The sequence below is a fragment of the Bos mutus genome, chromosome X (genome assembly GCF_027580195.1).
Source record: "Bos mutus isolate GX-2022 chromosome X, NWIPB_WYAK_1.1, whole genome shotgun sequence".
NCBI lineage: Eukaryota > Metazoa > Chordata > Mammalia > Artiodactyla > Bovidae > Bos > Bos mutus.
The window spans coordinates 28,240,870-28,267,994 of record NC_091646.1 but is presented as its reverse complement, the minus strand read 5'-3'; the positions used below and the strand labels follow the sequence as shown (position 1 = coordinate 28,267,994).

General features: G+C 40.5%; 1 protein-coding gene across 3 annotated transcripts; it reads right to left on the bottom strand.

Moving 5' to 3' along the window:
• Positions 1 to 5,133: 5,133 nt before the first annotated feature.
• Positions 5,134 to 21,609, bottom strand: UPF3B (UPF3B regulator of nonsense mediated mRNA decay). Of its 3 annotated transcripts, none has more exons than XM_005887222.3 (11): positions 21,266 to 21,609; positions 20,002 to 20,108; positions 19,735 to 19,841; positions 15,986 to 16,084; positions 14,373 to 14,483; positions 12,875 to 12,918; positions 12,210 to 12,392; positions 11,786 to 11,824; positions 9,804 to 9,964; positions 9,171 to 9,465; positions 5,134 to 6,234 (listed from the first exon to the last, which is right to left on the bottom strand). In XM_005887222.3, the coding sequence occupies exons 1-11, from the start codon at positions 21,419 to 21,421 to the stop codon at positions 6,085 to 6,087; spliced, it is 1,452 nt and encodes a 483-aa protein (XP_005887284.1). In that variant the 5' UTR covers positions 21,422 to 21,609; the 3' UTR covers positions 5,134 to 6,084. The 3 variants fall into 3 exon arrangements, with proteins under 3 accessions (XP_005887284.1, XP_070221663.1, XP_005887285.1); XM_070365562.1 differs by having other exon boundaries at positions 21,361 to 21,603; XM_005887223.3 differs by lacking the exon at positions 11,786 to 11,824 and having other exon boundaries at positions 21,266 to 21,600.
• Positions 21,610 to 27,125: the final 5,516 nt, after the last annotated feature.

Genomic DNA, 27,125 nt, shown 5'->3' with positions numbered 1-27,125 from the left:
CTCTGCTGCTGTAGCTACTGTACATAAACTAATGGGTGTGATCAGGTTCGAATAAAATTTTAGTTACAGAGACTAAAATTTTAATTTCATAGAATTCTTTTATATCACAAAATATTATTCTCTGTATTTTTTTCCATTAGTTATAAATACAAACCAGTCAATCCTAAAGGAAATCAGTCCTGAATATTCATTGGAAGGACTGAGGCTGAAGCTGAAGCTCCATCACTTTGGCCACCTGATGCGAAGAGCCGACTTCATTGGGAAAGACCCTGATGCTTGGAAAGATTGAAGGCAGGAGAAGGAGATGACAGAGGATGAGATGGTTGGATGGCATCACCGACTCAATGGACATGCCTCTGAGCAAGCTCTGGGAGATGGTGAATGACAGGGATGTCTGGCATCCTGCAGTCCATGGGGTCACAAAGAACTGGACACGACTGAGTGACTGAAAAATAACAACATAAATACAAAAGCCATTCTTAGCTTGCAGGCTGTATACAAATAGGCAGTGACCAGGCTTGGTCCCCAGTTTGTCCACTGTTGGCCTGGATGACTGTCTCAGCCCTGCTTCTTCCCTTCTCACTCTCAGCGACAGCCTTCCTTCCTAATCATTGAGAAAACTTCAGCAATCACAGGAGAACTCCACAACTCACCTACCATATGCCAGCTACCAGCACTGTACTCCAAACCTCTCTACCTTTGTCCTGTTCCTACAATGGATCCTAACCCCTGTTACCTATTCAGAAATCTGCCTCTGGCTGCTTCTCCCTTTCTGTCCCTGCTTTTCCCTGGATTGTTCCCATCAATGCACAGATAAATACATGTTTGTTTCTCCCATCTTAAAAATCCACTCAAGACAAAAACCTGGTCTTTACCACAACTCCCTAACTACTTCTGTTTTCCTTCCTTTACAACAAAACTGTGAGATTTGTCTGTATGTACTTTTCAATTACTCTCCCCATCCTTTTTTTTTTTTTTGAGCTATAGTTCATATACCATAAACATCACCATTTTAAAGTGTATAATTCAGTGGGTTTTAGCACATGCACAAGGGAGTACAACCATCCCCAGTATTTAAGCCCAGAACATTTTGATTACCCCGAGAAGAAACCTGTGCCCATTAGCAGTCACTCTCCAGTCCCCTTCTCCTCCCAGGCCTGGACAACCACGTTCTATTTTTATGGATTTGCATATTCTGGACATTTCATATAAATGGAATCATACCTTATGTGACCATTTGTGTCTGGCTTCTTTTACATAATGTAACTTTTCAGGGTTCTTTCATATTGTGATATGTGTCAGTACTTCTTTCCTATTATGGCTAAATAATATTCCACTGTGCGGCCATATCATTTTGTTTATCCATTTATCAGTTGATGGATAGTAGGGTTGCTTCTGTGTTTGGGGCTATTATGAACAGTGCTATAACACTGGTGTGCAATTATGTTTGAGTTGTTTAGTTGCTAAGTTGTCTCCAACTGTTTTTGCTACCCCCGTGGAGTGTAGTCCTCCAGGTTCCTCTGTCCGTGGGATTTCCCAGGCAGGAATACTGGAGTGGGTTGCTATATTCCCAACCCAGGGATCAAACCGCATCTCCTGCATTGGCCAGAGGATTCTTTACCGCTGAGCCACCGGGGAAGCCAGTATGTTTGAGTACCTGTTTTCAGTTATTTTAGATATATATCTAGGAGTGGAATTGCTGGGTCATATGGTAACTGTTTAACCTTTTGAGTAACTAGTGGGGTTTTCCACAATGGCTGTATCATTTTACATTCCCTGTAACACTGCATAATAGTTCAAATTTTTCTACAACCTCCCAAATGCTTGTTATTTTCTATTAAAAAAATTATAGCCATCCTAGAGGGTACCCATCCTCTCAGGAGCCCAGTCCAATTAGGTTTTCACCTAGCACTCAAGCTGAAATTGTCCTGAGATTATCAGTGACCCCTGTGTTGTGAAATCCTCATTTCTCTGATCTGATGTGACCTGTCAACATTTGTCTTAGCTGACCTCTCCTTAGAATGCTTTATTTACTTGACTTCCAGGACAGCACATTTGGCTTGGTTTTCTTCCTATCTTACTGACTGCTCCTTCAGAATCCTTTTTTTCTGGTTTTTCTTTATCTCATTTCCTTCTCTTTATTCAAAAGTCATCTTCTCATGGAAGTCTTTCAGCCCCCATCCACGACCATACTCCTTTCCCCCCGATTTATTTTTCCCCCTAAGTGCCTGTCACTTTCTAACCATAAGTAGTTTGCTTCTTTTCTCTCTCCACTTTAATGTAAGCTCCATGAAGGCAGGAAGTTTGTCTGTTTTGTTCACTGATGTAATTCTACAATCTAGAACATGAATGGCATATGGTGTGCGCTCAGAAAATGGTGAATGACTAAATGGCTGCGTGAATGATGGCAGCCTGAACCTGGGCTACAGAGGGCTGGAGAGGGCAGAATGACTGAGTGGCCGTGGGGAGTGAGGATGGAGTCAGACCTGATCCTCAGTGCTGAGTGAGTAGGTGGTTCACATCCTCTGCAAAACCAGATGGGAGGAACCTGAGTTTACTTTGTGGCCAGAGATACTTGGGGTCTTTGGATGACGTCCAGGGGATGGATTAGTCAGGGCTGGAGATGTGGAGGAGAGTCTTAAAGTCTGGAAATGTGGATAATACATCAGGTACCACAGTAGCAATGAACTGTTATGTATTTATCCATGTCTCCATAGCAGGAGCTGAATCAGTATTTGGTAGATGAATAAATGAACTCTGTGAGATTTTGAAGGATGGCCGATCCTATATATTGTCAGTATATGCTTTCTAAGAATTCACCAAATGTCAGCTTATCTGTTCCCTGCTTCCTTTGTAAGGATATAAATGGTCATAATACATTTTCATGGTGTAGAGGACAGTCCCAGAGATAGTAAATTCTGGACTGCCCCATAAAAACATGTTAACACTGAGCTTCTATATACCCAGAAAAGGCCACAAAACTCTAATTAATCTCCTATGGAACTAAAGATAAGGTCAAGTTAGATCTTAATTTATAATCAGTTAAATGACTGCCTCAGGACTACTTTGTATATGCCTGCTGGGCAAGGGGATATAGTTCCTGATTTTGAAGGCATGAAAGCCTCATGAATGTATAGGCCACTCCTTTTTCACTGCCCTGTAGGTACCTATTCTCACTACCTTCGCTCCTTGAACTTTTCCTGCCTATTTTCCCTTAGCATCACTTCTCTCCACCAGAGCAGCAAATTCTTCAAGGCTGTCAGCATTAGGAGGGCAGGGACCTTATTCACAACTATGGCCTTAGTGCCAACATACAGGAGGTGCTAGATGAATATTCAGATATCCAGTGTCTGAACTGTCTCCATCCTGTCTTTATTTTTAAAGAAATCAAACCTGTATCTGAAGAAGGCAAAAATGCAATCAGTTGCTTCACAGGAGGGAGGGCCCTCCTGTAGTCTCAGCAGTTAGTCTGGTTTAGGGATTTTCTTCAGCAACACTTGGCAGCCTAAGGGCAGATCCCCACTCCAGGCTGTCACCACAGTCCTTCTCACATGGTGCACTGTGCTCTGGTTATTTCTGGTTGTCTCTTGACACCACTGGCCGGCCAATGGTTCCTCAAGGACAAAGGCTTGAGTCTTTGAATTCCAGGGCTTAGTACACAGTCAGAGACTAGTCAATGTTTGTTGAAGTGAGTACATCAATGGATGGAAATTTAACAGGGGATAGGTAAGTATGGTTTAATGAGTTGGACTGGCAGGGCCAGCAGAACAGAAGAGTGAGGTAGTGACACAAAAACAGCCATGAGGGCTGGAAACAGGCCCCAGGCTGGGTACAGAGGCAAGTGATACCAACTCATGACTGATAGTTTGGGGTGATACTCCTGCAAAGGCCAACTCCTCTACTGGCAACAACCTCGGCTGTCAAGAGGCTCCCTTTTCACCTGCCTTCTCCGGAAACCTAATTGGTTCTCTCTTCCCCTGGGTATTCATCTCTTCTCATATCTTTCCTTTGGGCTTCTAAAAATGCTTTAGTATTTGTCATATTTAAAAAAAAAAATCCTTCCCCAATACCCTTTATCTATCACCATTTTTTTTAGATTTCTCTGAAGAGCTGTCTATGCTGTTTCCGTTCTCAGGGCAGTCTGGCTTTCATTCCTTATCTTTCCAGGTCATCAGTGATTTTTAAGTCACTGAATTCCATGGCCTCTCTTCAGGCATCATACTTGACCTTCCAGCAGCATCTAACCCTGATGGCCACTCCCCTTTCCTTGTTCATTCTTTTCTCTTGGGTTAGGTAATACTGGTCTTCTAGTTTTTCACCGACTTTCTGGCTACTCCTTTTCCGTCTTTACAGATCCATTCCTTTACCTGTTTAGCATCCTTAAGAGTTCTTTAAGGCTGGGCTCTAGGTCTATTTCTGTTTTTTCCCTACTCTTTCCAAGTGATTAAATCCAGGCCCATGGCTTCAATGATCACCTAAAAATAGATGAATTCCAAACTGGTATCTACAGTGCAAATCTCTCCTCTGAGCTCCAAGACCCGTATGTCCCTCTGCCCCCATCTCCACTTCCCACCTGCCACTCACCCCTCACTATAACTGGTGAGGTTTCTGCCTCACCAATTCACACATGCTTCAATACTGCCAAATCTAGTGAACACTGCATGTTTCTTGTCTTCCTTAATCTCCTCTCCCTGTGGCATGGGACACTGCCATTCTTCTCCTTGAAAATTCCTCTTCCTTTGTGTCAGCTGAGGACCATTCTCTTTCAATCACCTTCAATGTCTCTTCCTCTTTATCTGCCTTTTGGGATTCTGGTTTCTAAAAGCTGAGTAAACATAAAGCAGTGACTTATTAAGTAAAGGCACACTGATGCCATAGTAGGAGAAGCTGGCAAGATGGAAATGAAGCAGCAGTCAAGGATGTCATCCAGACAAATTCTGGTTCTTATGGAACAAGAGTGATGAACCACGATTTGGTCTTCTTCGTGGGCAAAATAAAAGCATGGTGCTGGTGAAGGCAGAAACAATATCATTCATCCACTTTCAAAATTCCCAAAAGATTAAGTATCAAAAGTTTAATTTCTCAAAAGTAATAGCTATTTAGTAAAGTTAATAAACACACTTAGCTTCATACTTGAGTGATGTTGATATTTATTGACATCAATGCAAAACAAGCTAAGTTGCTATTTAACAGGAACAAATATTGGTGCAGTTTCCTTCCTGGAGAGGGTAGGCACTCAGCTCATGAGACCTAAAGTCAAACAAAGACTGGATTGTCAAGAACCAACTAAGGGTTAAACTTTACAAATACAAAAATTGCTAAAGGCAAAAGGAGATGTTTAAAAAAAATTTTTACACTAATCTCACGTAAGCAAACAAAGAACTAAACTGAAAGTGAAAGTTGCTGAGTTGTGTCCAACTCTTTGCAACCCCATGGACTACATAGTCCATGGAATTCTCCAGGCCAGAATACTGGAGTGGGTAGCTGTTCCCAAAGTAATCCTAAAATTTTAGGACGTAAGATATCGACATGACAAGACTATTTAAATTTCTGCGTAAGTGAAAATGTGTTATATCCTTCACTGTACTTGTATTACAATTACATGCTTCTTGCTTCTACACTACACAAAGTCAACAGTTATCACCAACAATGACTATAACTAGATCTGAAAGAGACTTCACAGTGACTCTGCTCCATTGAAATTTTAAGAAAATTCAATCCAGGATTAACAAAACCTTTTGATTTTAAAGCCAGTTCTTCTATCTTCTTCTCGTGTCATACCTAAATAAGTCCTCTCATATTTCTTGCCTGCAAGCTGCAACATGTGTCCTCTCCCCCTCAGCTTTGTCTGACACTTTAAAATTGTAGGAACTGCATAAAAAATGAAAATTGTACTTCCAATCTGAACCTGCAATCGGGTTCCTGCTTTAACACAAAACATACTCCTCTGCAGTGTACCCCACCAGCACAGCGACCCCCTTTCTCTCTCTCTCTATTCCTTTGCCCTGAAGGCACTTCTGGATTGCTTAATTCGTGCTCTTTGGCTGCCTAGACAGTCAGGACACCTGAGGCCATTTGGACCTATCACTCCTCGCTTCCTTCTTTTCTATGGCTAATACCACTTTCCTGCTTTTTTTCTACGGCTGAATCTCCAGACTTGGTGCTGTCATCAGTGGGACAGAGTCGATTTCGGCTTCGAGCTCCTGGCTGGTAAAGCTGCATCGCCGGACGATCCTAAAGTAAAATGAAATGCTCATGTTACAAAACTGCTACTAAGCATGTCCAGGGGATAAAATATACCAGTGACAGCCCACATGAGATCAAAATTTGAGGGCACAGTACATAACAATAAGTGTCGATGGTTATTTGGCTTCAAACTGCCTGCTTCCTTTCCCCTACCTACAAAGAAAAACAACTACTTCACAACTATTTATTTTTATAAATAAAAAACAACTATTTATAAGCAATAGTTATCAAGTATTATTTTATATGCCCAGAGTAAATTTTGATAAGTTTACTGCCTAATTTTCTTTACTATCTCAAGATGAACTGAATCAGCTTGAATAGTTTTTACTTAGAAACCGTGGTTGTTGTCGCTCTCTCCTCCCCATCAGTAAATGGATTTTAAAATGCACCATCTAAGAAAATTTTAGGAGTGAAAATAATAAAGAACACCAATTCTTAATAATGCAAAGTCCCTGAAGTTATGAGCTCAAACACTAGTAACTTAGCACAAATATGACTCTCTCTTAATTCAGATTTGACAAGGTGACAACCCAGCTTGAGACTCTCTAGGTAACACTTTAGATCTCAGGTTCCTAAATAGGCCTCAATATCATCACCAGGTACCTCTCAGTTCAAGTACTGTGTTTGGTTTATCACAATATGACCCTGAAAAACTTAAATGTATAGGCCTTTTTTTTCTAATTCAACAAAAGACAACATGAGCCTTCCCTGTCCTTTCTCCCTGACATATGAAAGAGCCTTAAAGCATTATTCTTAAGTGAGTAATTCCAGCAAAACATTTCACTGTTTTAACAAGATGAAACGTTAAAACAGATGAGACTGCCACATAGTATTTAGAGAAATGGATGATGGGGCTCCCAGTGTGCAAAGATGGGACAAGTTAAACGTCAACAAGGGCAATAACTGATAACAACAAGTTGGAGTTCACCAAGTATTTCTAAATCCACAAGTTATACAATGTCATTAGGAGAAAGGCTGATAAAAAATTTTATAATATATGGATCAGGCTTACAATACCTGAGCTAATTGATCAGCTATTTTTCCAACTTTTTATCTCAAAAAATTTTAAATCTATAGAAATGTTGCCAAACTTGTACAATGAATACCTAATACCCTTCTCCTAGATTCACGATGATTAACATTTTGTCATATATGCCTTTTCTGTCTCTAGTGTGTATGCAGGCACACATATATATAGATACATTATTATTTTTGCAGAACCACTGGAGAATAAGTGCAGACATCAAGACCCTTCATCACTAAATATTTCAGCTTGTGTATCCTCAGAGCAAGGACATCCTATCACATAACCATAATACCATTATTATTGATCATATGATTCTTCATTGGTAATATTTCAGCTTGTGTATCCTAAGAGCAAGAACATCTTATCACATAACCATAGTACCATTACTATTGGTCAATCTTAACATCACAATAAACGGATACCAAGACATTGTATGCTTCCTGATAACAATGCAGTAGGAACTGCACACCACCACCTATCAAGTATTCTTGCCAACAATTGAGTCTGAATATATTAAGGCCTCTAAATGAGGGGGCCACCCCCATCTTTCTGTGAAAAGTTTGACTGGCTCTCAGCCATGCTTATTCTTTTACATGCTATCTATGCCTACTTTCCTACAAAGCTTACTGGTTTTGACAGAAACCACATGGCCCACAAATTATTTTTGGGCCTAAAATAGTTACCATCTGGCCCTTGAACGAAAAAAATTTTCTGACCCTGCTCTAGATATGACTACTGGTTTTCAAGGAAACATAGAAGGTAGAGGAACATGTTCAATGTTACCACAGGGATGTAATTAGCCACTCTGGACTATTAGACGCTCTATAGGGCAAACTGGTTTCTGCAACAAAGAAATGGTAGAAAACGAAAGGACGAAGAATTATTTAGATTAAAAGAGACTTAAGGGAACATTTCAAACAAATACAATTTGTGGACCTTGTTTAGAGCCTATACAAAAGATGTTAATGAAAAGAAGTGTTAATGAGCAATTGGGAAAATCTGTACACTGGCTAGACAGGATGCTAAGGAGTTATTGTCAGAAAGTCTTCTTCTGTCTGGTGTGAAAATGCTATTAGGGTTATTTTATTAAGAAAAAGAATACTAGGGTTATTTTATTAAGAAAAAACCCTGGCAATCCAATGGTTAAGACTCCACACTCCCACTGTAGAGGGCATGGGTTTCATCCCTGGTTGGGGAACTAAGATCCCGTATCCCATATGCCTCACAGTGTGACCAAACTTTTTTTTTTTTTTTTAAGTCTTTACTCTTAATACTGACATATTTAAAGAAGAAATTATCTGTCTAGGTTTTGTTTGAAAATCATCCCATAGGAGCAAGATGGGGTAGAGTAGAAAGAAGATTGGCCATAAGGTGATAACTGCCAAAGCTGGGTGATAAGTACATCCTACTACTCCTCTGTTCTCTCTACTTTTGTGTATGTTTGAAAAGTACTGCTGCTGCTGCTGCTAAATTGCTTCAGTAGTGTCCGACTCTGTGTAACCCCATAGACGGCAGCCCACGAGGCTCCCCCGTGCCTGGGATTCTCCAGGCAAGAACACTGGAGTGGGTTGCCATTTCCTCCTCCAATGCATGAAAGTGAAAAGTGAAAGTGAAGTCGCTCAGTCATATCCGACTCATAGTGACCCAATGGACTGCAGCCTACCAGGTTCCTCCATCCATGGGATTTTCCAGGCAAGAGTACTGGAGTGGGTTGCCATTGGCTTCTCCGTTGAAAAGTACACACAAACTTTAATAAAAAGGACCCCAACAAGACTGAAAAAAGGTACAGATAAAGTTCCCCTAAAATTCTGTTAACAATGAGTTAGCCCTCTCCTTTATACTTGCAGGAAAAGACAAAGAAAATCCTCATGAAAAGAAGTTTAATGAAATGTAGCACCTTGTTTCTTATGCGATCTCTCTTAACCACTTCTTCTTTCTTTTCAGTTTTTTCTGAGCTGCCTACTGGCTCTGTACTTTCAGGCTTCTTTCCTTTATCCCGAAGTGTTTCTTTCTCCTTCTTCATTTCTTCTTCCTTTCTCTTGAAAGCCTTCTCTTTCTCATAGCGCTCCTTCTGCCTGCGGCGCTCTTCTTCCTGCCGCTTCAGCCTCTCTCTCTCCCGCAGGATGCGCTCTTGGTCTCGATCATAATCCCGCTCCCTCTCCCTGTATTCTCTGCCACTCTCATCTTCAGGTCTGCACGAAAAACAAATCTGAGAATGCACCCTTGAAGCTCTTCTAATCACAAAGGCAGGAATACTCTGATCCTGCCTTGGCCACTACAATGAGGTTGAACTTTCGGAGCAGCATTAAAAAAAAAATACTAGTATTTTGAAAAGCAATTTGGGAAAAAACACCCAAAAGTCATTCAACCAGATTAAGATACTAAAATACTTGAAACCTGTCCTCCTCATCCCCATACCCCTCATAAAACCCAGTATCTTGATTCACGTACAAGTCCAGAATGCAGCAGTAAAACTAGCAGCCAGAAACAGGTCGAAAACAAATGTACCCAAGAGCCCTCGACTACCGACCTCTTAGGTTTTTCATCTTTAAATTCACCCTCAGAACGCTTGGGCAATGTACAACTTTGCCCACTGGCTCTTTCATCACTCAGATTCTCTTTGTCCAATTTCTTGAGCTTTTCTCTTTTGTCCAATTCTTTTTCATCTCCTTTTTCTGGCTTCTTGAGCAGCTTTAAAGAGAACAAACTTAGGTTTATTTTGAATGATGGGATTGTCTTCTGATTCTCGCAAAGAAAACAATATACTAAATATTTTCAATTCAGGCTATTGAAGGCCCCGTCTCTGCAGTACTCAAACTTTCAGGTGAACAAATAGTGCACAAAGAGCAGTAATTTGCTAAAAGGGTGCTATTAATGTGAAAGTGTTATGCACTCCAGTGAAGTGGTTTAATCACTTTGTGGCAATAGGATCAAGACTCCTTTGGCTTTAAATGGGTCAACCTTTGAGTAGACCAACGCTTACTTTCAAGTATGCCTTCTGTAGCAAGCCAGCATGTCAGTATAACTTGATAGGAAAATACGGTACAAATTAAAAATGCTAGCCAGGTCATTATTGCTGGACTATTTTTACAAAGTTATTAGAATAACAAATACCTTGTCACCAAAGGAGAGATCCATTGCAGGAATAATTTTGCCTTGAGTCTGAGAGTAGCTACATACTTATGATGGTACAATCATATTATCATTAGAGATGAAAAGCAAGAATTATTTGGCATTTGATTTAAAAATCCAAATATCTCATACAACAGAACTGTGAAGTTCCATCTCTACTGAATAGGAACTCTGTTCAATGTCATATGTATATATGACAGAATGCAATTCTAAAAAAAGTGGTTTATAAAGTTCAAATTGCTGACAAAGTTTCTTTCTCATGCTGCTTCTACAAATCTCTCTAGAATACACCCCCAAGTGTTGGATATTCAGAGAGATTTTTAGGAATTTCAAGTCTCAGAGTGAAGGCATCATACAGAGTTTCATCTCATTGTGAAGGCATCATACAAGCCACGAAGCTAAAGGCAAAGCACCACGCATGAGACTTAAGCGTGAAGTGTTTCAGCACACAGCCAGCCACTGGACACAGTGAGTCCAGAGTGCACACCATGAAGGCACCAGTGCAAAGTGAGGGGAACATGTGCAGGTTTCATTGCAAGTGCTCTGATTTCTCTAGTGAACATCTTCGTCAGGAGCCAAGATGTTCATTACTCTAATAAGACTATTAACGAATGTCTCTAGCATAGCCAGCTTGACCTTCTGCCTTGCTGACAGAAATAGCAAGTCAGGTTGCTTGAAGCAGGGCGGACACAGAGATCGATAGAAGGAATTAAGATGAGAACCTCCCCACCCTGCCACCGCCAAGCCCCTTATCACCAATGAGTCCTGGAGAGCCTCGGGGCGCCCTAGTGACTTGACCAGCTGAATTCTGAGGAGGTAAAAGGAGACTTGGCCATCATCTCTGTAAGATTTTCTCTGCCATACTATGTACAAGTACTTCCCTGGGCAGTTCACTGGAGCACGGGCTGCCCGAGCCAGGCCCCTGGAAGGGAAGCAGCTAGGCTGGGGTCTTTCCACAGGTTTTCCTCTTCCTACATGCAGTGTGTTAATCAGAACCTGCTGCTCACAGATTCCCAGGTAGACCCAAGAAGGTAACATGGGGAATCATGTGAGGGGAGAGGATGTATATTCCAAATACTCCCACAAGGCAGCCAGGTATGAGAGGTGTATAAAGGAAGAGGAGAGAAAGAGCTCTTAAGGCATGGCTGTCCTCTCACTGCACATTGTTGAAGCTTCTGGGTATACAGCAGAGCATCAGGAAATCATCTGGGTTTCTTTCTAAATCAGGAATTTAAAAGGGTTCAGCTTTTAGGACTCAAGTCAGCCTGAGGGTATTTTCTACAGGTACCACTACCACCGCCACCAGAAGGACTTATTAACTAAGACCTGTGTGTGTGTGACATGATACTAGGTGCTCTGTATCATGTACTTGGTCCTTACATTTTTCTGATTCACAGCTTGTAACAGAAACCTGTGTACCTGAAGACAGTGGAAAACAAACAGATGAGGCAACTTCATGTATCAAATATGAAGGAAAAGCTGAATAAAACCCATAATTCATGCCAGCCAGCCCTAAGCCCTTATATATGAAGAAGTGAGAGAATAATAATCCAAAATTGAACATTTTCAATGATTATAAATAACACTGCACTGAAGAAATCCCATGTAAACTACTTAATCTTTTAAATTATCTTAAATTAAGAGTAATACATGAATATTATAGCAAAGATTCACTCCCTCCCAAAAAAGACAAAAACAAAACTAAACCAGTTTACACCAATATAAGATGCATGCATATTTGAAGAAGTATATATAGTACATGCAAGTTACAGCAACATGCAGTCAGTTTAACTTATGTTCATACCTTAATCTTTGGTTCATCCTTTAATTTGTCCCTTTCTGGAACTCTGTCTATCTTCTTTAGCTTTTCTATATCTTTCCGTTTTCGTTTCTCTTCTTCTTTCCACTTTCTCCTCTCTTCTTCTCTTTGTCTTTTTCTTTCTATTTCTCGCCGCCTCCTTTCTTCTCTCTTTTCTTCTCTCATCCTCTGCAAAGAAACATCAACAGAGCCTTCAGACAACATAATTATCACCGAAAACATAGTTCAGAAAGTATGGAACATAGTTCAGAAAGTACAATGGGCACCCACTTAACTGTATCATCTTTCCTTCCCACTTTCCACTTCCTTAACCCCCTCCCGAGTCCATTCAGAATATGAGAGAGAAAAAGACCACAGCCTGCTCATATCAGTCTCCCACTGCTGCCTTGCTACAGTATCCAAAGGCTTTCAGGAAATCAAGAGTGCCTCTGGAACAAGCTAAGGAACCCCTAGTTCTGCAGAGTGAATCTATGGTCCAACAACCAGAGTGAAGGAGCAGGCCAGAGAGTGAGGCCAATGAGCCAAATATTTAAAGAACAGTGGTAGAGAAAGCAGCTATCCCTACTGTATGATCCCAATGCTCTTAAATTTACAGAATGCGAACCAATGAAACAGAAGTATTGTGAGAACCAGAAAAACAAAAGGTTTACCTGCTTGTTTTTCAGGAAGCTCAAAAGTGGAGTTGTCTTTTTAGCTACACAAATGTAAACAGATTATTAATAATACTTAATCGAACCCTAGAAAGGAGTCCATTTTCTGACATTCCCTGCCAACCACCCGAGGTGGGAAAACTATACCCCTCAAACAGTAAGTTCACAACTATCTTATTGGAAAGAAGTTTTACAATAGTCTACTTAAATTCTGAAGGTTTAAAATATTAAAAGTTAAGAAATTTAAATTAAAACAATAAAACAATTTTTAAAAAGAGCAATTCCTGGTGTCAATGAAAATAAAGTGCAAAGGACATTCTCTTGTTTTACAGATGGGAGTATAAATCTGTTCACCCAGGAAGAAACTGGGATAAGGGGCTAAAAATATCTAATACTTTTGACCCCATAATTCCACTTCTGGGAATTTATTCTATGGAAACTATCAGAGGTAGGCTTATACTATGAAAGTGAAAGTCGCTCAGTCGTGTCTGACTCTTTGCAACCCCATGGACTATATAGTCCATGGAATTCTCCAGGCCAGAATACTGGAGAGGGTAGCCTTTCCCTTCTCCAGGGGATCTTCCCAACCCAGGGATCAACCCCAGGTCTCCTGCATTGCAGGTGGATTCTTTACCAGCTGAGCCACCAGGGAAGTATCCATTAAAAAAACGAAGTTTTAAAAGAATATTTAATTCATTTTTCAGTATTCTGAACAATGCTATCTAATCTTATAGCTAGCTTTTTGAAAAGCATACTTCCTTTGGAGAAATTCCTAGGAGTGGAAATCCTGGGCAGGTTGGAGGCTATGCTTATGTTTAGAGCTGATACAGTAGTGACAACTTAATACCAAAACCAACATCCAAGCTAGAATTTCTCAAGAGGTTTCCAATTCTGCAGTAACCAATTTCATTTGTTTTAATATTTTCAAGTCAAATTTTCTTTTTTACGAATATGAACTTATTAGTAGAAAACACCAACTACTCTTCAAAGACTCATTAACATCTTAAGGTCCCATATAGCTCTTCAAATTTTTATACTAACATTTGTGTGGCACTAAATAAGTCAGAGGGGGCTTCCCAGGTGGCTCTACTGGTAAAGAACCCGCCTGCCAATGCAAGAGATGTAAGAGACCCGGGTTCTATCCCTGGGTGGGGAAGATCCCCTGGAAGGCATGACAACCCACTCCAATATTCTTGCCTGGAGAATCCCATGGACAGAGGAGCCTGGCAGGCTATAGTCCATGTGGTCGCAAAGAGTTGGACACGACTGAAGTGACTCAGCACGCATGCAAATAAGTGAGAGAATATTTCCCATCTTATAGATGGATTCTTATAATCCCGTGAGTCAGCTATTATCTGTACTTTATAGTAGAACGAACAGAGTCTCAGAGAAGTTAGTGCCTTTCCTATGGTCACATAACTAGCAAATGACGGAAGTGGGAGTCTGACAGGTCTTCTGATGAAAAAACCATAACACTTAATTCCTTTTGCCCACTTACCTATTAGTTCTCTATTTTTTGCTTCTATTTCCTCTAGCAGTGTCTCTGGAGTAGATGTCATTTTCTCATTATCTGCAGCATAGCTCTCCAAAAATTTTCTATATTCTGGATCTAAATAATTATTTAAATAAATAGAAAATATAGCAGACTTTAAATAAAATAAGAAATATTATCCAGGATAGTTACTTATCAAAGAAGATAATTTTCTGCTTCATGGAAGATTGAAAATAAACCCAACTATACCCATAAGATAGACTATTTGGGGGCTTTATTGGTCACTTACTCTGAGAACTCCTATTAGATATACCGACAGAGTCAGGCAAAGTGAGACACCATGCATTGTAACACAACCTCCAGGGATGTTAAGTAGTTTGGTTTTAAAAACCACCACTCCTATTAATCCAGAGTCATACTTATGGGAGAACTGCAAGCTATAGCTATGGGACCCTCAGAGAGTATCATGTAGAGCATGTAAGCAGTTCCTGCATGGGTACACCTCACTTTAATGAAACTCAGAATATGAAAATTGGGTGTTCCAAACAGATAAATGAGGGGGGATGTCCTAGATGTGGCACTAGAGGTGATGGTAACATCCGGAATTCTTTCCTAGACGCCTCCGACATCAGAAAGGGAAGCACATCTGAGTCATTATATTGTATGTGGAGAATGCACTGTGGAGCATGTTACCTGATCTAGTCTTCAACATCTGAATCTATGATATAGTCAATAAGCAGCTGTGTGTTGAGTCTTGCCTGTGTTTTCTTTATAAAATACACATTATAGTAATAAATAATAATGGAAACCAAACTAGGTGATTCTGAAATACCAATCTGATATAAAATATTGTGGCTAAGTCCTTAACCAACACAACCACATTACAGAGATCTCAAAACCTGGATCCAGTTTACCATAAATGGCAATTATTTGTTTTTTAGTTCCAGTATTTCAGTTCAATGTAATTACCACGTGTGCAGTTAACTGCATATTCAAAGCCTAGAAACAGGATTAGCTACTTCTGTTACTTTATGTTGTTACTCAAGTACAGAAATTTTTCCATCACAGTTCTCAATGATAACTCTTCCTCTTTATACAAATGGAAACCAAAAGTCAAATAAATAATCATAAGAATGGTAAGGGGCCTTAAGGAGTTGTACTTTGAAACACCTGACTTTTTCCATTGTCTTCTAATGAATATACCTAAGGTGATTTACTACTCAACAGTCAACAATATATTGTTTAATGGTGAAGGAATGAAAAGCCATTAGCCAATAACTAGAGGAAACCCATCTCCATTCTAACAAGCAAAGCTTTCATCAGTGAATTACATTTCTCAAGAACTTTATTTCATATGTTTTCTTAATTTAAAAGATTGGAATCCACTCAATTCCCACAAAGCTAATATATTCTTTTAAAAATCTATGGTCCTACTATATAGCACAGGGAAGTCTATTCAGTATTTGGTAATAATCCATACGGGAAAAGAATCTGAAAAAGAATGGATATATGTATAACTGAATCACTTTAACACAACATTGTAAATCAATTATTAATCGAAGATTAAATTAAAAAAACACATGGCATTAGCACATTAAGTAACTAGAGCTATACTATACCATCATCGATAGTTCCAACTTTAGTATCTCTTTTCTTAGTCTTCTTTTTTGCAGCTTTTTGAAAAGGTGCAAATTCTACGATGGCAGGATATTCCTGACCTGTTTAGAAAAAATAGCACACTTGCTAAAAGAAAGAAAATGTCAAAAATGGATACAAGAGACTCAACCTCCTGCTCTCTAGGCTTCCTTTGATGACAGTGATCTGAATAGGGTCTCCCAAAAGGCATAAATCTCATTGGCACAACTAAAATCAACATGATACCAAAGCAGTCCCCAATTCATACTGAAAAAACAACAAAAATATATGGGAGGGAATTAAAATATTCATTTAAATTCAACCTTTAAACTCTAATACTGTGATATGTGGGGGAAAAAATCTACAAACTAATTTTCATTTAAAAAATACATCAAAGGGAATCCTTGGTGGTCCAGTGGTTAATACTTGGCACTTTCACTTCAGGGGTCCAGACTGGATTCCTGGTGGGGGAACTAAGATCCTGCAAACTGCATGGCACAGCCAGAAAGCAAACAAACAAAAAACAAACCAAGATCATGATACTGACTATACAGGGGTATAAATATGTCAAAAGTCACCAAATGCACATGTAAAATGGATGTATTTTAAAATGAAAATTATACCTTAATTGATTTTCTTTACAAAACCAGAAATCTCTATAATAAGTAAGGCTAGAGATAGAAGGTAGGTTAGTGCTTATCTAGAGATGGGGTGTAACAACTAATGGGTACGTGGTGTGATGAATGTGTTCTAAAATTAGATTGTAGTGATAGCTGCACAACTTTGTGAATATACTAAAAAACACTGAACTGTAATTCTTTAAAAGGGTGAATTTTATGGCATGTGCATTATATCTCAGTAAAGCTGTTATTAAAAAATACAGCAGGAGACGCCAAAAGCACAGGCAACAAAAGTGAAAAACAGATAAACTGTGCTGCATCAAAATCAAGAACTTCTGTGCATCCAGGGACACAATCAACAGAGTGAAAAGGAAGCCTACAGAACCGGAGAAAATATTTTCAAATCATATATCTGATAAGGGGTCAATATACAGAATATGTAAAGAACTGTAACTCAACAACAACAAAACCCCAAATAATCTGATTTTAAAATGTTCAAAGGACTTGAATAGGCATTTCTCCAGAGATGATATATAAATGGCCAATAAGCAAATGAAAAGATGCTGTGTGCTTAAGAATGTGAAGATTAAAATATTACCTCACTAATCATTAGGGGAATGCAAATCAAAACCACAATGCAATATCACCTTATACCTGTCAGAATGATTACTATTAAAGGGGGGAAAAAACCCAGAAAATCACAAGTGTTGGCCAGGACATGGAGAAATTAGAACCCTCAGGCATTATTGGTGGGAATATAAAATGGTGCAGCCACTATGGCAAACAGTATGGTGGTTCCTCAAAGAATTAAAAATAGAATTACCACATGACCCAGCAATTCCACTTTGGGGTATATATTCCAAAGAAGTGAAAGCAGAAACTTGAACAGATGTTTGTACATTTCCAGCAGCAGCATTCACAATAGCCAAATTCTCTCAAAGGATGAACGGATAAAGAAAATGAAGTATATACATACAGTGGAAAAGGAAATTCTGACACATGCTACAACATGGATTAACCTTGAGGACATTATGCTAACTGAAATAAGCCAGTCACTAAAAGTCAAATACTATTATTCCATTTATATGAGACACCTAGAATGGTCAACTTAATAAGAATAGTGGTTCAGAGAGGCAGAATGTATTAACAGCTGTCAGAGGCTGGGGGGAGGGAGAAATGGGGAGTTGTTTAATGGGCAGAGTTTCAGTCTTACAAGATGAAGAAGTTCTAGAGATTAGTTGCAGAACAATGTGAATGTAGTCAGCACTACTGAACTGCACACTTAAAAATGGTTAAGATGATAAATTTTATTTATGTGTATTTTACCACAATTTTTAATGTCAAAAAACAAAAAAAAGCAATGAGACAATGATACATACTATAACATGGATGAACCTTGAAAACATACTAAGTAAAAGAGGTAGTTACAAAAGGCCATATATTATATGATTTAGTTCATATGAAATTTTCAGAATAAGGAAATCCATAGTTAGTAGATTAGCCGTTGCGAGGGGCTGGGGGAGAGGAGAATGGGAGATGACTGCTAATGAATACAGAATTCTTTTTGAAGTGATGAAAACATTCTGGAATTACCCAGTGGTGATAGTTATAAAACTTTGTGAATATACTAAAAACCACTGAATTTTATGGTATGAGTTATATCTCAATAATTATTTTTTTAAAAACTTAAGTGATTACTGGAAAAATACATCAAATCCTTGCTATAGAATAATGTCATACAAGGTATAAAATACCATCTTTACACCTTCGGTGTGTAAACATAAGCCAGGATAAATTACTAGAACTGACCATTAGATTTCACAAAGCAGTCACAGAGGAAACAAGATTTTAGAAATCCTAGTTGAGTGCAGAATCATATTACCTTAATAACTGATATACCTGAAAAGGAATAGATAAACCAGACCGAAGCAAAAGGAAATTGTGGAATATAGGCAAAAAAAAAAAAAATTAGAAGTGAGGCCAAACAATGGGGGATGCTGTTTATCTGACTAAGGAATTTGGACTTTTTTCCCCACAACTGCTGTCTTAAGTCACTATCTTCAAAAAGATTATTTTCATGGCAAAGTAAGACTAAATTATACAGAAAATGGAAAATTCTATAAGTTTAGAGAGAGTGCTTGTCTAAGCATTAGGTGATGAGCACATGTGAAAGTATTACTAAGTCTAACGTCCTCAGTCTAGATGAACAAGATATTAAAAAGCAATAAATTGACAAAATCCATCACTTGTTTAAATGTAAGGGATAAAGAGAGGACAAAGTTAAACACAACTCAGATTTTCAAGAAATCACTTGCTATCTACTGGAATAAACTTGTGGAGCAGAAAAGTAGCTGGTTTGGGGGGATTAATAAAAACTGGACAAACATAGAAGCGGTTCTTCAACTTTTACTGGCATATTCCCTGACAAAGATTTCATTTTTTACCAACTCTGAAGTAATACTGAAAAAATATAATCTAACAAAAACACACATCATTCAATATTGCAAAGCCAAAAGAAAAGTAGCAAACAGCTTGGACATTCTCTGGCTAAATGTTGCAAGCAACAGATAATAAAATGAGGGTTAATGCAGAAGTTTTTCTTCCCTATAAACTCCTGGATAGGAGGTAGGAAATCATCAAGCTCAATGGTTTAATTACATACAATTTAGAATGTTAAACAGTACTCCAACTGGCAACTATTGACATAAAGGATCTGAATTAAATAAGTATTGGTCCTTGAAGCAAGATGAGAAGTAAATATTTAAAACTTGTCATACAAGTTTAAAGAGTCACTTGTCAGTATCACTTAAAACTAGTAAATACTCAAGACAACAGATCACCTAAAACAGGGCAAAAGAACTGTCACAGGAGGAGAAAACAGTGGCATTTTCCTTCGGTTGACAAACTACAGAAATAATAGGTTAATACAAATACTTGTAAAAAGTCATTATCTATTTATAAGGCTGCCATAAGCTTATCAAATGCGTAAAACTCTAAATGTTGCTCATCTTAGCACTCAGGATTTTAGAAACACTATGAAGGCATCAAGAGAACAGGGATACATTGTCTTAAACATACAAATGACAAACTCCCCTTCAGTTAAAAGGACTCACCTTTATTGTCAAGGAATACATAACCATCAAAACGATCCCTGAACAAAATAATGTCCTCTTGGTTTTTAAAGTTGATGTATGCTCTTGCATACATATGAGGATACAAACTGCAGGGAGGAAAGCAATTATGTGAATGTGCTTGCAGGTGTCTGGCTGGATTACAAGTATGTATATATTAAAAAGGCTCAAAAGTCAAATAGAAATCATGAGTAGGATTAAAAAAAAGAACGGAAGAAACTTTTCATTTACCCCTCCCTCTTATTTTACCTAGTATCATTAGAAAAAAACTCAAAATAATCATGCTCAGGCATAGGCTGAAGATGTTCCTGAAGCTGCTCCTTGGTCAAAGTGGGCGGTAATCTCCGAATTACCACCTTAAGAAATGAATAAGGAAAATAAAATTAGTACAAATCAATTTTCTGTCATACCTGAACCACTGTCCCTGAAGAAAGCTGGCCTTTAAAAGATGAGATCATTTCTAAAAACCCAAGAGAATGTTCAGAACGCTCAGAATGATTAGTCAAACGGAACAGTAACATGGCACCCCACTCCAGTACTCTTGCCTGGAAAATCCCATGGACGGAGGAGCCTGGTGGGCTTCTGTCCATGCGGTCGCTAAAAGTCGGACACGACTGGGCGACTTCACTTTCACTTTTCACTTTTCTGCTTTGGAGAAGGAAATGGCAACCCACTCCAGTGTTCTTGCCTGGAGAATCCCAGGGACGGGGGAGCCTGGTGGGCTGCCGTCTATGGGGTCGCACAGAGTCGGACACGACTGATGTGACTTAGCAGCAGCAGCAGCAGCAACAGTAACACAGTTTGGTCAAACAGTAACATAGTTTAAAAAAAAAAAAAAAAAACTCTCGGAAACGAGAATTGCCTGGAGCAAGGAAATCTTAGGTTCTGTTAACCCGAAGCCCCAGTTTACTAGGTTTTCGCCTCATTTTCTGTCACCCATTTTTCAGCAGTGGTAAGAAATTTGTAAACCATCCCTGGTCTTTTGTGGGTGCCAGGAATTCTTGATTGATAAAGTCCTTATTCAGTCAGCATAAAGAATTCAAAATTCTAAGAAATATCCCCAATTCCCTCATTGCTCCCCAAACAGAATGCACCCGATTTGGCCCAAGACCATTAATAGCCGCCACCCACCCATTCCCTCAACTAACCTCTGTTAATATTCCTATCACGTACTACTCCCGCTGGTGATAGTACCTTCCTGTTTAATATTCCCCCTCAATTCCTCATCCTTTTCGCTATCGCCGCTCCCCCCGCCCATCATCATCTCACGGCTCTGATCTAAACCCTTCTAGTCAGGGATTCCCCCCGCCCTCCCTCACTCCCATCCCGGGGCTCTGCCGGGAAGGGGACCCCCATCTTGGGAGAGTGGATGAGACAGGTTGATGCGATTTTCACTCAAGTGAAGAAACAGAGGAAGAGACTGGGAGAGGAAGAGGGCAGCCCCATTCCCAACCATCTTTCTCGGATGGTGGAACCGTCCCGCCCTCTCCTGGGCCAACAGCCGGCCAGACACCTTGCTCAACGCCTCTTTCTTCTCCTTGTTCCGATCCTGCTTATCTTCCCCTTTGGTGCTGTCTCCCGAAGCCCCACCGCCGCTGCCTGTAGCACCTGGGGGAGTCAAGAGGGTTACTCGCTTCTCCTTAGGCCTATGCTCCTTCTCCTCCTTCATGGCCACAGCTTCGCTCCTCACCGCGGTAGCTCGGCCTAAACGCCGCTACGCCGGGCACCTACCCCTCCCGGCCCGCTCGGGGCAAAGCTCCGCCCCCAACAAGCTCTCCTAGTGATAAGCCGACCCCAACGCTCCATTGGGCCCCTCCAGGATCTCGCGAGACTTCAGGGCATCCGGCTTCCTTCGCTGGAAAGGTTGTAACACCTGGTTTTAGCTTCCCTCCCGCGGAATCCCCGCATCGCCCAATCCCCTCGCGGCCCAGACTCCCGCGGGGCAGTTCATTAGCATATCCGCCATCTTGGTTAGGACGAGTATTTCACGGACTACAAATCCCGGCATCCAAAGCGGTTACCCTCTTCTGGCTGAGTTCTGGAGTCGTCGTATTTCAGGTTCCCTGTTTGTAAGTAAATGGAATCTTTAATCTTGAAAGGTTGATGTTTTTCAGATCAAAAGATACATTCTGCGGGCTTCGTTTTCCAGAGATTAAAACCGATGTTATCCAAAGTTTACCTCACTGAGGGAACGACTTGTATTTTCTATTATTGGTTGTAAAGTGAGCTTTCAGAACCTTTAGAATTTCTTTTCCTTATATTTTTTAGGATTCACAGACACTTAATGCACAAAACACTGACATTTAAAGGAGCATTATGACTAAAATGTGTGAGATTTGTTTTCACCACTCTTTTTAAAAGTAATAGGAATATATCATGGTACTGATGCCCTGTAGGTAGGAGAAAATAAAATCCAACTCACTTTAGATAGGATTGACCTCCTTCCCGCTTTTAAAAAGGCTAGTTATGCATTATTTATAATATCTCCAAACTGGAACAACCCAAATGTCTGTCAACCCACTAATGCATAAACAAAATGTGGCAATCCATAGAATGAAATACTACTTAATTAAAAATGAACCCATACATCCATCCACATTAATGAATCTCAAAATGATCATGCTGAGTGAAAGAAACAGAACACAAAGAGTACATGCTGTATGATCTCATTGATACAAAATTCCAGACAAGGTAAAACTAGTGAGAGAAAATTCTTAAAGAGATGGGAATGCCAGACCACCTGACCTGCCTCCTGAGGAATCTGTATGCAGGTCAGGAAGCAATAGTTAGAACTGGACATGGAACAACAGACTGGTTCCAAATCGGGAAAGGAATAGTCAAGGCTGTATATTGTCACCCTGCTTATTTAACTTATATGAAGAGTACATCATGAGAAACACTGGGCTGGATGAAGCACAAGCTGGAACAAGATTGCTGGCAGAAATATCAATAACCTCAGATATGCAGATGACACAACCCTTATGCCAGAAAGCAAAGAAAGAGCCTCTTGATTGATGAAAGTGAAAGAGGAGAGTGAAAAAGTTGGCTTAAAGCTCAACATTTAGAAAACTAAGATCATGGCATCTGGTCCCATTACTTCATGGCAAATAGATGGGGAAGCAATGGAAACAGTGACAGACTTTATTTTTGGGGGCTCCAAAATCACTGCAGATGGTGACTACAGCCATGAAATTAAAAGACACTTGCTCCTTGGAAGAAAAGCTATGACCAACCTAGACAGCATATTAAAAAGCAGAGACATTACTTTGCCCACAAAGGTCCATCTAGTCAAGGCTATGGTTTTTCCAGTAGTCATGTGTGGATGTGAGAGTTGGACTATACAGAAAGCTGAGCTCTGAAGAATTGATGCTTTTCAACTGTGGTGTTGGAGAAGACTCTTGAGAGTCCCTTGAACTGCAAGGAGATCCAACCAGTCCATCCTAAAGGAAATCAGTCCTGAATACTCACTGGAAGGACTGATGCTGAAGCTGAAACTCCAATACTTTGGCCACCTGATGTGAAGAACTGACTCACTGGAAAAGACCCTGATGCTGGGAAAGATTGAAGGTGGGAGGAGACGAGGATGACAGAGGATGAGATGGTTGGATGGCATTACCGACTCAATGGACATGAGTTTGAGTAAACTCTGGGAGTTGGTGATGGACAGGGAGGCCTGGTGTGCTGCAGTTCATGAGGTCGCAAAGAGTGGGACACGGCTGACCAACTGAACTGAACTGAGTGAGAGAAGGGCTTCCCAGGTGGTGCTAGTGGTAAAGAACCCGCCTGCCAATGCAGGAGATGCAAGAGATGGGCTTCAGTCCCTGGGTTGGGAAGATCTCCTGGAGGAGGACATGGCAACCCACTCTAGTATTCTTGCCTGGAGAATTCCTTGTACAGAGGAGCCTGGCAGGCTACAGTCCATGGGGTTGCAGAGTCCTGACTCGACTGAAGCCATTTTATCATGCACACAAGCAGATCAGTGATAGCCAGGAGCAGGGTTGGAGAGAAGGGATGGACTGAAGAGGGGCTTCAGGAAACATTCCGGAATAATAAAAAATATACTTTTTATCATGATTGTGGTGGTGGTTTCGTTTGTGTAAACTCATTGAATTGTACACAAAATTGGCAAATGGTATTTTATGTGAATTATTTTTCAAAGATCAGCCCCTGAAATGAAAAGAAATGCAAAATTTGAAAAATATTGCTCTGCAAAAGTCTCAGAAGGCTCCTTAGGAGAACGGAATGGAAGACCCATGTGTCTCCCTCTCCAAACCCAAGAAAAATAAATCTTTTTCCATGGAGGAGCTAGTTAGTAGTGATCTTGAAGAGACAGCTGGCAGTGGAAGTCTTTTAAAGAGGAAGAACTCTTTCCCCAAAGAGGAACCAGTTAGTGACCCTGAGGAGTCAGGAAACAAGAGGGTCCCCAAGAAAAAGAGGAAATTCTCTTTCAAGGAGGAGCCACTCAACCATGGACCTGAAGAGGCTGCTGTCAGCAAGAGCAGCAGCTCTAAGAAAAAGCTCCAAAAAGCTATTCCAGGAAAATTATTAATAGAATGGACATTTCCCTGGTGAGGAATAATTTGCAGACCCCTATATCCCAATAAAAAGGAAAAAAAAGGAGAAGTATTGCTCTAAGTGGTAGAGCATTTGTATTTCATCAAAGCTAAGATACTGTTGAATCTAAAACCATTATTTTATATACAAAAAAAAGAAAAAAATTCTGCCAATTGAAATATGGCATACCATTAATTTTAAGATGCATCTTGGTTTCAGAAGTGTTAAAATGTGAAAAAAAAAAAAGTCTTACGGAGAATGAACTTGTGGTTGGGGCAGGGGAAGAGTTAGTTAGGGAGTTTGGGATGAACATGTACCCACTGCTGTATTTTAAATGGATGGCCAACAGGCACCTACTGTGTAGCACAGGGAACTTGCTCAATGTTACGTGGCAGCCTGGATAGGAGGGAAGTTTGGGGGAGAGTGAGTGCTCAGTTGCTTCAGTTGTATCCGACCCTTTGCGACCCTATGGACTGTAGCCCACCAGGCTCCTCTGTCCATGGAGTTCTTCGGGCAAGAATACTGGAATGGGTTGCCATTTCCTTCTTCAGGGGAATCTTCCCAACTCAGGGATTGAACCCGCATCTCCTGTATTGGCAGGCGGGCTCTTTACCACCAGCACCACCTGGAAAGCCCCTGGGGGAGAGTGAATACATGTGTACGTACGGCCGGAGAGCTCTGCTGTGAGCCTGAAACTATAACAGTATTGTTAATCGCCTATACTCCCAATATAAAATAAAAAGTTTTAAAATGTGAAAAAAGTCTTAGTATGAATTGAACATATTATATCTGTATTATGTGCCATTAAGGTAAAAAGAGGTAAAATGGGAGAGGAGGGCAAATGATAAGCCAGAGTGAGATACAGACACCCACAGCAGGCAGGAATCAAATTAAGGATGTAATAGAAACACAAAACAGAAAGCTGGCTCAGGGCCAAGGTTCCATTTTTTGCAGACATCTGGAATATATTACCCAGATTCTGTACTTAAATTTTCTTACCTCTGTTGCCAAGCGTATGTTTGAGTTCATAATTCCTGTTGCCATGACTGTTTTCCTTTATTTGAGATCTGTCACTCACTCTTGCCTCCAGTATCTGCCCACTCTTACAAGCCTAGCCAAGTATCTATCTGCCTCTGACCTCCTACTTAGCCCTGCATTTATATCTCGGTATATGCCTGTTTTGGGGCACTTGCTAGATTTAAACAACTCTATTTCAGTTGTCAGAGTTGGGTATTCCAGGGCTCGGTTTTTAGACCTCTTTTCTATCTGTGCTCACTCCTTTGTTACTATCATCTGTTCTTTTGGCTTTTCTCTCTTCACTGACAACTCCAAAATTTACACACCAGCCCATAGTTCTCCTGTGAATTCCAGACTCATGTATCTAACTGCCTACTTTGACATCTCCACTTAGATATCAAACACATTGAGATTCTCTGAACATGTCTGAAACTGAACACCTGATCTCTCCTAACATGGCCTGTATTAGTTTCTTATTGCTGCTGAAACAAATTACCACACATTCAGTGGGTTAAAATAACACAGTTTTATCATCTTACAGTTCTATATGTTAAAAGTCCAACAGGGATGTCATTTGACTAAAACTGAAATGATAGCACGACTGAGTTTTTTCCTGGAGGCTGTAGGAAAGAATCTAGTTCCTTGTCTTTTTCAGATTCTTCGGTTCAGTTCAGTTCAGTCGCTCAGTTGTGTCCGACTCTTTGCGACCCCATGAATCGCAGCACGCCAGGCCTCCCTGTCCATCACCAACTCCCGGAGTTCACTCAAACTCACGTCCATCGAGTCGGTGGTGCCATCCAGCCATCTCATCCTCTGTCGTCCCCTTCTCCTCCTGCCCCCAATCCCTCTCAGCATCAGAGTCTTTTCCAATGAGTCAACTCTTCACATGAGGTGCCCAAGATACTGGAGTTTCAGCTTTAGCATCATTCCTTCCAATGAACACCCAGGACTGATCTCCTTTAGGATGGACTGATTGGATCTCCTTGCAGTCCAAGGGACTCTCAAGAGTCTTCTCCAACACCACAGTTCAAGAGCATCAATTCTTCGGCGCTGAGCTTTCTTCACAGTCCAACTCTCACATCCATACATGACCACAGGAAAAACCATAGCCTTGACTAGACGGACCTTTGTTGGCAAAGTAATTGCTTCTGCTTATATTCCGCAGCTTGTGGCCCTTTCCTCCATCTTCAAAGCCAATAACATGGCATCTCTCTCTAACCCTGCTTCATCTATGTCTCTTTCACTCTCTCTTCTTCCCACTTCCACTTTTTTTTGGTTGTGCTGGGTCTTCATTGCTGTGCAGGCTTTTTTCTAGTTGCAGCGAGCAGGGGCTACTCTCTAGTTGTGGTGCGTGGGCTTCTCATTGTGGGGAGGCTTCTACTGTTGCAGAGCACAGGCTCTAGGGTGTGTGGGCTTCAGCAGTTTTGGTGCATGGGCTCAGTAGTTGCAGTTCCTGGGCTCTAGAGTACAGGCTCAATAGATTTGGTGCACAGGCTTGGTTGCCCCGTGGCATGTGGGATCTTCCTGGATCAGGGATCGAACCCATTTCTCCCACACTGGCAGGCAGATTCTTTACCACTGAGCCACCAGGGAAGCCCCCTCCTTCCCCTTCCTGTGACTTCATTGTGCCCACCTGGATAATATAGGATACTCTCCCTATGTTAAAGTCAGCTGATTAGTAACCTTAATTCCCTTTGCCACATAATTTAACATAGTCACAAGTTCGGGGGATTAGGGTGTAGACAATTTGAAGGGAGCATTGTTTTGTCTACCACACACTGTAAAGTTTCTTTTTAATTAAA

Excerpts from the sequence above, each read along its gene's own strand:
- UPF3B (XM_005887222.3), bottom strand. The coding sequence starts at position 21,421 with ATGAAGGAGGAGAAGGAGCATAGGCCTAAGGAGAAGCGAGTAACCCTC. Across the intron at positions 20,109-21,265 it reads AGAAAGAGGCGTTGAGCAAG|GTGGTAATTCGGAGATTACC; the intron begins GTGTCTGGCCGG and ends TCATTTCTTAAG. Across the intron at positions 9,466-9,803 it reads AAAGATGAAAAACCTAAGAG|ACCTGAAGATGAGAGTGGCA; the intron begins GTCGGTAGTCGA and ends TTTTTCGTGCAG.